At 53.6% G+C, this 9,970-nt stretch overlaps 1 protein-coding gene across 9 annotated transcripts in view; it reads left to right on the top strand.

The window, feature by feature from the left end:
- Positions 1-4,143: 4,143 nt before the first annotated feature.
- The window catches only part of EPS15L1 (epidermal growth factor receptor pathway substrate 15 like 1), an 83,435-nt gene continuing 77,608 nt past the window's right edge, over positions 4,144-9,970 (top strand). For 3 of the 9 annotated variants that reach the window (XM_084759146.1, XM_084759141.1, XM_084759144.1), the window contains exon 1: positions 4,147-4,335. In XM_084759146.1, coding sequence (XP_084615272.1) covers positions 4,303-4,335 — 33 coding nt within the window. In that variant the 5' untranslated portion in view covers positions 4,147-4,302. Of the gene's footprint in view, positions 4,336-9,970 lie in introns of all 9 variants that reach the window. The other 6 variants (XM_084759139.1, XM_084759143.1, XM_084759145.1 and 3 more) reach the window with 4 other exon arrangements.

Here is a 9,970-nt window from a genome sequence, read left to right as displayed (position 1 = left end):
GGAGGTGGTTGGAGGGAGGACCCCAGGAGCCATGGAAGTCCCCATGAGGACAAAAATAGAGCAGAAACCGCCAAGGCAAGACCAAGAAGGCAAGTAACGCGGGCACGGGGCCGGGAAGTAGCCGGGTTAGTGTGGACAGATGGAAGAGATCAGTGTCTGCCCAGCTGTGCTGCTTTAAAGCTTATTAACAAATCTAACAGGTCTCTGTGTCATTATTTGGGAATTTGAATGGGTAATAGAAAAAAGTATTACTTTATTCAACATTTGGTACCCAATGTGGGACAACCACTTTAAGTTCTGAAAAGGCTGATTCCGTAATTACACATTTATCAGAAGTTATGGGTATTATGGGATACCTATACAAGTTAAGACCGACAATGCTCTGGCATATGTCTCTAGTAAAATAAAAGTTTTTTTTGTTTCTTGTTTTGCATAGTATAAATCATATTACAGGCATATCATATAATCCTACAGGACAAGCAATTGTAGAGAGACTTAACTGTACCTTAAAAGAGATGCTTAACAGGGGCTGGAGAGACGGCTCAGGGGTTAAGAACACTGGCTGCTCCTCCAAAGGTCCGGAGTTCAATTCTCAGCAACCAAATGGTGGCTCACAACCATCTATAATGTGATCTGATGCCCTCTTCTGGCCTGCAGGCGTACATGCAGACAGAACACTATACATAATAAATAAGTAAATCTTAAAAAAGAGAGAGGCTGGGAGGTGGTGGCACACACCTTTAATCCCAGCACTCTGGAGGCAGAGGCAGGAGGATCTCTGTGTGTTCGAGGCCAGCCTGGTCTACAAAATGAGTCCAGGACAGCCAAGGCTACACAGAGAAACCCTGTCTTGAAAAACCAAAATAAATAAATAAATAAATAAATAAGAGATGCTTAACAAACAGAAAGGGGTAATAACACCCCCCCAGATAGATTACATAATGCTTTATTAACTTGATATTTTTTAAATGTTAAAGAGCAAAACACTCCTTTGCTGCTGAGATATTGGTTTATGGAAAAAATCTGCTGAACTAAATCAACCTGTTTATATTAAGGATGTCTTAACTTCAGAATGGAAAGCAGGAAATGTGTTAAATTGGGGAAGAGGTTTTTGCCTTTGTTTCTTCAAAATTCGTAAAGATTAGATTTGACCAGGGGAGACCTCCTGGAAATCTTGACTGAAGCCATGAAGGGAAAAAACAAGAAAAACAACAAGACGGGTGACATATGAACTGCTGTTCCATCTACATGGGAACAGCGCTGAGACACGAGACCGTGTATCTGCATAGCCAATACATCTTGTTTGTTTTCCGAGACAGGGTTTCTCTGTGTAGCCTTGGCTGTCCTGGGCTCAGTTTGTATACCAGGCTGGCCTCGAACTCACAGCGATCCACCTGCTTCTGTCTCCCTGAGTGCTGGGACCTAAGGCGTGCGTGTGCCTCCATGCCTAGCTCATAGCCAATCTTCTTGGCTACAGAACCCTCAGAACTTATTATGCCAGCCTGGTTTCCTTTTTTTGTTTTGTTTTGTTTTTTGTTTTTTTTTTGAGACAGGGTTTCTCTGTGTAGCAATGGCTGTCCTAGACTTGCTTTGTAGACCAGAGTGGCTGAGAACTCACAGTGATCCACCTGCCTCTGCCTCCTGAGTGCTGGGATTAAAGGTGTGCACCACACCTGGCCCTGATGTACATCACTTTTAAGACAAATGTTTCTGTTATGTCCGTGTGGATGCAGCTAGTCATAGAGCATCCAGAGTCAGGATGAAGAGCTGCTTACCTCACTTTCTCCTGTTTCATTAGCCCTAGATTCCAGCACAGGGAAGGGTGGGTCTTCCTTCCTCTGCTCAGTCTAGAAATTCACAGTTTCACCCCAGAGCTCTGTCCCCTCTGTGATTGTAGATCCTGTCAGCCTGGCAGTCAGGATCCATCACAACTACCTCAAGAAATAAAACCAAGTGGGATCAGCATGGTGGTGCATGCCCTGCATCCCACCTGTGGATCAGCATGGTGGTGCGTGCCCTGCATCCCACCCGTGGATCAGCATGGTGGTGCATGCCCTGCATCCCACCCGTGGATCAGCATGGTGGTGCATGCCCTGCATCCCACCCGTGGATCAGCATGGTGGTGCATGCCCTGCATCCCACCCGTGGATCAGCATGGTGGTGCATGCCCTGCATCCCACCTGTGGATCAGCATGGTGGTGCATGCCCTGCATCCCACCTGTGGATCAGCATGGTGGTGCATGCCCTGCATCCCACCTGTGGATCAGCATGGTGGTGCATGCCCTGCATCCCACCTGTGGATCAGCATGGTGGTGCATGCCCTGCATCCCACCACTTTCGCTGTGAATGAGGGTGTCCTACGGGGCCGACAAGATGGCTCAGTGGGTAAAGACACTTGCCACCAACACTAACAACCTGAGTTCTATCTCTGCGTCTCATGGTGGAAAGGGAGGCTGAACTTCTGCACATGCAGTTTGTAACGTGTACCCCCACATACCCATACACCAAGTTGTAGCATAGTTAAAATAAGTAGGGGCCAGAGAGATGGTTCAGTGGTTAGTCACGAGCATTTGTTGCTCTTTCAGAGCAGGTTTGGTTCCCAGCATCCATGTGATGGGTTATAACCATTAGAAAACCCAGTTCTTAGCCGGGTGCGGTGGCGCACGCCTTTAATCCCAGAACTCGGGAGGCAGAGGCGGGCAGATCGCTGTGAGTTCGAGGCCAGCCTGGTCTACAAAGCAAGTCCAGGACAGCCAGGGCCACACAGAGAAACCCTGTCTCGAAAAAACAAAAAACAACAAAAAAAAGAAAACCCAGTTCCAGGAGTCGGATGCCTTTCTGACCTCTGTGAGCACCAGGCACACAGGCAAAGCACAGCCAGCCAGCCAGCCAGGCAACGTACAAATCTTTTTGTTTTGTTTTTTTGAAACAGGGTTTCTCTTTGTAGCCTTGACTGTCCTGGACTCACTTTGGAGACCAGGCTGGCCTCGAGCTCACAGAGATCCTCCTGCCTCTACCTCCTCAAAAATATAAATTAAAATGTAATTTAAAAAAAGAAAGAAAAAGAAAGAAAGAAAGATGCGAGGGAATCTGATGAGATAGTTCATTGGTTAAGGGTGCTTGTTGCTTTTCTAGAGGATTCAAGTTCGGTTCCCACTCCGGGGGGGGGGGCTGCGGGGGGGGGACTCATATGGCCTCTTCAGTCCAGCTTAAGAGCATCCATCAACCTCTTCTCTCCTCCGCAGGCACTGGCGCGCATGCAGCAAGCACATAGGCATACATTTAAACACATACACACACACACACACACACACACACACACACCTACCCCCCCTAAAATGTCAGGCCACGCCCACATCTGCAAGCAATCAGAACCCAAGTCTGTTTAACAAGCGCACTGGGTGGTACTGACACCGCACACGGCCCAAGCTGGACTTGAGTACCATGGTACTTTGGTCTGTGTCAGTGGCCTGTCTTGTACCCGTCTCCCTGGGAAAAGTTCAGCAAACCATAGGCATTTATTTGTAGGGGCTGCCAGAGTAGACGGGTTGAGACGGTGCCTGGGTTGAGCCAAGCTCACACTCACAAACCCAGACTGGGAGGCGCACAGGGCTAGAACAGGAGTAGTCTAGAGCGTCCCCAAGCAGAGAGCAGGAGGCCAGCCGCCTGGAAGGGAGGTTCACTGTCTCTTGGGGTCCCTGATCTTCAGGAGCCTCCCACGTCCCGCCCGGGCCCGCCCACTCCAGTCAGGTTGTGTATATGAGGCCCCGCCCCCTAAACTACCCCGCCCACTCCGGGTCCTCTTCGCTCATGATGCTCGACCCCCGCACCCAGGTCTATTCCAGACAACTGAAGTCGAGGCCCCGCCCCTTCCAGGCTGACGCTGCCTTTAGGCTCCGCCCTCAGTGTCACCCTGTCCCGCCCACTCCAGTTAGGCGACGAGCCAGAGCCTCCCCAACAGGGCCCCGCCCCCAGCCATATTTGCTCCGCCTCCTTCAGACAGACTGCCATAGGCTCCGCCCTCGATATGTCCCGGCCCACTGCAGTTAGAGGGCCATCAAGGCCCCGCTCCCTACGCGCCGACTGTACTCGAAGCTCCGCCCCTCCCACAGCAAAACCGAGCACGTGAGGCCGTAGATTTCCATCTGCGCATGCGTCCTCTTTCTTATACTCTAGTTCTCTGGCCTGTCATCGCAGTGGCCGGGCTGCGCGCGCATCGTGTCTCGGCGTCCCAGTGCGCAGGCCCGGCTCCGCCCCCGCCCCCGCCCCCTTCGGCACTCGGGAGGCCGAGTCCGCACGAAGATGGCGGCGCCGCTCGTACCCCTCTCGCAGCAGGTATGGTGCCGGGGCGCGCCGCGGGGCGGTGCGGACGGCGGGTGCGGCGGGAAGGGAGAGGCGCCGCGGAAGCGCGGCTCCAGGGGACGCGGCAGCGGAGGCGCGCGCTGCAGGCTCGGGCGGCCGAGAGGCCCGGGGCCGGGCGTCCCTGAAGGTGACAGGCCGGCGCGGCCCGCCGGCTCTCGCGCCCGGCCATCCTTCGCCCGGCTGCGGAGAGGGGACGGGGCGCGGCCGCCGCGCGTGTCTGCTCCGCGGAGCCGGCGGGAGCCCGCGAGCCGCGTCGCGCTTCGTCCCCGCGGTGGTGGGCGAGGGCGGTGGGCCCAGCCGCCAGCCTTTGTCTCCCGCGGGGTCTGGTGTCCGGGCGCCCGGGGATCCGGGACACGCCCGCGGCGACTCCCGCCGCCCAGCCCTCCTTCCCCCGGGAGCCGCTTCCGCTGCCCCGCGCGTTGCCAAAAGCGGGGATCCCAGGCCCCTACGGTGGGCGCCAATCTGCATCCTCAGAGTCGCCTGTAGCGTATCCAACGCCACAGGAGGTACAGAAAAGCCAGGGGAGGGCCGCCGTGCTTTTAGGCAGAGACATTCATTCATTCTTCAACCCCGGCTCTCCAAGGTGCGTGGGGTCAGGGGCTGGCGGCGCAGCAGTCTCCCACTGACAAGGTCGCTGGTCTCCTGGAGGTGACGCCCGCCCCTAAGTAGAAAGCACTCCTGTTTTGCTAATTCGCCAAATTACCCGTCTGTCCTCCGCAGCATATTATAAGCACTTTGCTAGAACCGTCTTGCACCGAGGTCATGGTTACCAATGAGGAAGCATTTTATGTTGGGATCCTGGCCCCAGCTCTTCCTGAGTGTCCTTGAAGCAGGCTTTTTTAGCCTCGCACACATCAATTACCTCATTTGGAAAATGGAGCTGTAAAATGCATTAGCGGAAGACGAAGAACTGTGGAAAGCACATACTGCCTACCGCATTGGAAGCTCTTGTTACCGTCATTCAATTTGGGGGCTTGGGACTAGAGGCCTAGGTTTGGGACTAGATACTGGGGGCGCAGCAGTCTCCCAGACAAGGTCGCTGGTCTCCTGGAGGTGACACCCATTAGAACGCACTTCTATTTTGCTAATTAGCCAAATTACCCCATTTGTCCCCTACAGCATATTATAAGCACTTTGTTAGAATCCGTCTTGCAAAGTACCACAGCCAGTATGAATGCCAAAGCTGGCAGGATGGTGCACCAGGTTACCTGGTACAAAGGAAAGAGAAATACAGGGTTGTTAAGTCCTGGAAGAAATAGCCACTCTGCAGCCCTGTCACTAAATTCACAGTGTAGAGACCAATGTTTTCTTGTTTTTTTTCAAGACAGGGTTTCTCTGTATAATAGCCCTAGCTGTCCACGAACTTGCTTTGTAGACCAGGCTGGCCTCGAACTCACAGAGATCCGCCTGCCTCTGCCTCCCAATTGCTGGGATTAAAGGCGTGCACCACCACCGCCCAGCTGAGACCATGGTTATTAACATGTTCATACAACACCTGTGAATGTCTTCTGTCAGTGGTTAAGGACCAGGCAGGTATGAGGTATGCGTTGAGATGGAGCCTTGCTGTGTCGCCCAGGCTGCCTTCCAACTCCTGGCCTCGCTCCATCCTCCTGCTCCGGGCTTCCAAGTAGTTGGGACTGCAGATGTTTGCCGCCATGCCCAGACATAAAGGCGGACACTGCTGTGTAGGCTCAGAGGAAGAGAGAGCTGGTTCAGCTGAACCTACTGAGGAAAAGGTGCTCTTGGCTGTGCTTAATTGTTAGAAGTGTGTGGGTGGGTGTCAACCTGTTTTGTGGCAGCTTCTCGCTGGCCTTGAGTTCATTGGTTAGGCTGGCCTGGCTACAGCAAGCCTGGGGAGCCTCCTGTCTCCAGCTCCCCAGCACAACATCGTGTGGCGACTTTTATGTGAACCCTAGGGGTAGAACTTGGACCCTGGTCCTTTCAGGACAAGCATGCAACCAAGTGAGCTGTCTACAGCCCAGTCATTACCTCTGGCTTTCTGAGAAGGTCTTTTCAAACTCCCTAATTTTGACATTAGCCATAATTTGGATTTTTTTTTTTTTTAATTTTAGCCATGTGGTAGCTGATGTTTATGGAGTACATGGATGTTGGATACGTGTCATCAGTTTTTCCAGACACCAGAATATCAAGGAAGAAGTTCCTGCCCAAGCATGGTGTTAGCTCTCAGCTAGCATTCCTATAACAGAAAGGTCTAGGCTAGCCTGGGCTATATAGTGAGGCCGTATCTGGAGGGCAGGTTTCTATTTTATTAATAGAATTACAGAGTAGGATAGTGTTTGCCATAGTGAGGTGACCCACGTGAGACCATGAGATCATCTTCTTAGAACCTTCTGGAATAGAATCCAGATTGTCACGCCGGACAGTGGTGGCTCATGCCTTTAATCCCAGCACACAGGAGGCAGAGGCAGGTGGATCGCTGTGAGTTCCAGGCCAGCCTGGTCTACAAAGTGAGTCCAGGACAGCCAAGGCTACACAGAGAAACCCTGTCTTGAAAAACAAAACAAAACAAACAAACAAAAAAAAAAGAATCCGGATTGTCTCTCCTTAGGTATGCATCAGCTTCTGACTTGCCTGCCACATCTCTTCTTGGCACCATGGTGTGGCCAGTTCTCTGTTCCTTGTGTAGCCAGCTGTGGCATCATGGTGTCACTGAGGGCCAGCCTCCTTTCTGAAGCACTCCAACCTTTCTCCTCCTGTGCTCAGCTCTGGTTCCTTTCCTTCCTTCACCAGCGGCTCAGATGTCATCCTTCCCAGAGGCCTTTGCTAGTCATGGCACACAGCCACGTGTGCCTCACACAACCCCAGTCCCCTCGTGGTCCACGGAAGGCAGCTGTGAGCCTGTTTGCTATCTCTATGTCAGACCTGTTGCCAGTGGGAGGAAGACTGTTTGCTCAGTGCCCAGCACTCAGGACGTGTCGTGTAAGTGGGTGTGGGGACTGGCTGCAGCAGCAGCAGCTCCCACATGGCCCTCCTTCCCTGTGTGGATGGAGCTCTGTGGGTGGGAACTGGAGCTGACCCAGCAGTTGAGGAGACGTGGCCTGTGGTGGCTCACAAGCTCAGGTGCCTTCTAAGCTGCTTTCCCTTCACCTACTCTTAAATTTTTGTGGTGATTCTTTAAATTTTTTTAAAAATTAGTTTATCCGTGTGTGTGTGTGTGTGTGTGTGTGTGTGTGTGTGTGTGTGTGTGTTTTTGTGCCATGGTGCATGTGGCACTCAGAGGACAACTCTCCTGCATTGGTACTCCATGTGAGTCTGGAGTCTTGCTGTGTAGCTCAGGCTGGCCCTAAACTGCTGATTCTCCTGCCTTAGCCTCTGGAGAACTGTGGCCACACACAATACCTGGCTCTTCCCTACTTCCTTGTTAGCAGAAGGCCTGGCCCACGACTCTCACACCTATTTTAACAGGGGCAGTGTGCTGAGGGTTGGGTTCAGGGTTCACACTCGGTGGGCAACTACCCACTGAACAGTCCTTGTGAGCGTATGTGCGCATAGCATGTATGTGGAGGTCAGCATACAAGCTGGCAGTTGTTTCTCTACTTCTCCGTGGGGGTCCTGGGCATCAAATAAGGTCATGAGGCGTAGCGACAAGTGCCCTTACTCACAGAGCCATCGCACTGGCACTCAGTGGCCCAATCTGCTGTTGAGCTCATGACAGTGCTCCTGCCTCACCCTCCTAAATGCTGGGGCTACAGATGTGAGCCACCGGCTCAGCTGCTATGCCTGCCCTTCTTTTTTCCCTTAAGGTGTGTGTGTGTGTGTGTGTGTGTGTGTGTGTGTGTGTGTGTGTGTGCAGGTGCCAGTGGAGGCAAGAGGGTGTTGGATCCCCTAGAACTGGAGGCCTTGATGTGGGTACAGGGAACCAATCCCACCCTTAAAAGCTGAGCTGTTTTTCCAATGCTCTGCGCCTGCTCGCCTGCAGGCGTTACTGCTACCCAGGTGTAAGGCAAGGCCCTGCGAAGCCCTGGAGCAAGCTCACGTAGATCATGGGGAAGCAGAGGAAGGGGGGCTCCGGGATGCCGTAGGACTGAGGGGTTCCGAACAGAGTGCTACGGTGTGCTTGGGCCTCCAGTGCAGGACCAGCAGGAGCCCCTGCTTCTCTTTCCCTGCCAGCCCCAGGGGATGTTTCCGGTTGCCCCGGTCTGCTCTCTTCTCTCTAGCTGCACCCTGACCTGCAGTCTTGCCCTCAGACCGGACTGCACGTGAGTGCCAGCAGACCTCAGGGACTCTTTTTTTTTGGGGGGGGTTGGTTTTTTGAGACAGGGTCTCTCTGTGTAGCCTTGGCTGTCCTGGACTCGCTTTGTAGACCAGGATGGCCTCGAACTCACAGCGATCCACCTGCCTCTGCCTCCCGAGTGCTGGGATTAAAGACGTGCGCCACCACGCCTGGCAACCTCAGGGACTCTTTCTCTTCTTCCTGAGATGCTGGGACACACGGCCTCCTCCCAGGCCCCTCTGCTTCCCCCACCTCTCTGTCTGCCTCCCTTCGCTCTGCTCTCTGGTCCCAGCCCCCATGCTCAGTACTCTAACCTACCTTCTGTACATGCTCCCTCTCCTCTGCTCTTTGGGGGCCTGCTGGACTCTGGGATTGGCCACTTCCTGAGCTTTGTGGTTCTCTGGGGAGTCCAGTGGCGCCTAGGCATGTTGCACTGTCCATCAGTCTTATTTCTTCCTTTTTCTCCTAACCACCACTGTGGAGATGTTCTAACCACTCCCTGGGATCAGAACCTTCCGTGCCTCCCGTCCTTCTGGCAAGGGCTTAGGGAGGTAGCTCAGTAGTAAAGGGCCTGCCGTCTCTGGGGAGCCAGCACCCCAGTCCCACTCAGCTCCTCTTTGGCCCCACTTGACCTTGCTGAGTGGCCTTGCTATTCCAGTCTCAAGTCTTGACTGCTGGCTTTCACTGGCCAGCAGGCTCTGGATCCTGGGGCTGTGGTGGCACTGGAGGCCGTGACTTACTTGCCTTTCACCCTCCTGGACCTGAGATTTCATTCTGCCAAGTGTATCTGTGGTTCCTCTGTTCATTGTCCCTGGTCCTCATAGCGAGGGTGCCCTAGGCTGGACGAACTGCTGAGGTCCCTTGTCTCATTTCTTACTTCCAGGGGACTTAGGGGCATGTTCTTGAGCCACATGCCGTGGTTGCGGGTCTTGGTTGTTTCTGGTGCTGTGGATGAAGCCCAGGTCCTTGCACTTGCCGGGTGGCGCTTTACCAGCCCCCAGCCCCTTAGAAAGAGTCTGTTTATTGCCTGAGAAGCAGCTGAGACCATAGTCAGGAAACCTGTGAAAGTCCCATAGCTATGGTGCCACATTGAAGTCAACCATTGTTGCCTGCTGTGGAGCCCCCGCCCAGCCCCATTCTTCCACACGGCCTGCTGGGTACCCCCCGCCCCCCAGCTCTGGGCCACTCTAGTGTGTCAGAAATGAATGTCGAGGGCCTGGGGACATTCGTTTGTCCCCTTGTGCCTGTGTTATGTTCAAGGTTCTTATCTTTTCGGAAGGCTGTGCAATGTGCCTTGACGGACAGTGAGCAGGCTGGGGCTGATTTGGCCTCCCCTGGAGCTCAGAACCCCGGCCTGCTTTTTTTTCTTTTCTT

This window comes from Acomys minous (assembly GCF_964271855.1).
Source record: "Acomys minous genome assembly, chromosome: 15".
NCBI classification, from domain to species: Eukaryota; Metazoa; Chordata; class Mammalia; order Rodentia; family Muridae; genus Acomys; species Acomys minous.
Note: the sequence above shows the minus strand (reverse complement) of the source record. Positions and strands in the feature narration are given on the sequence as shown.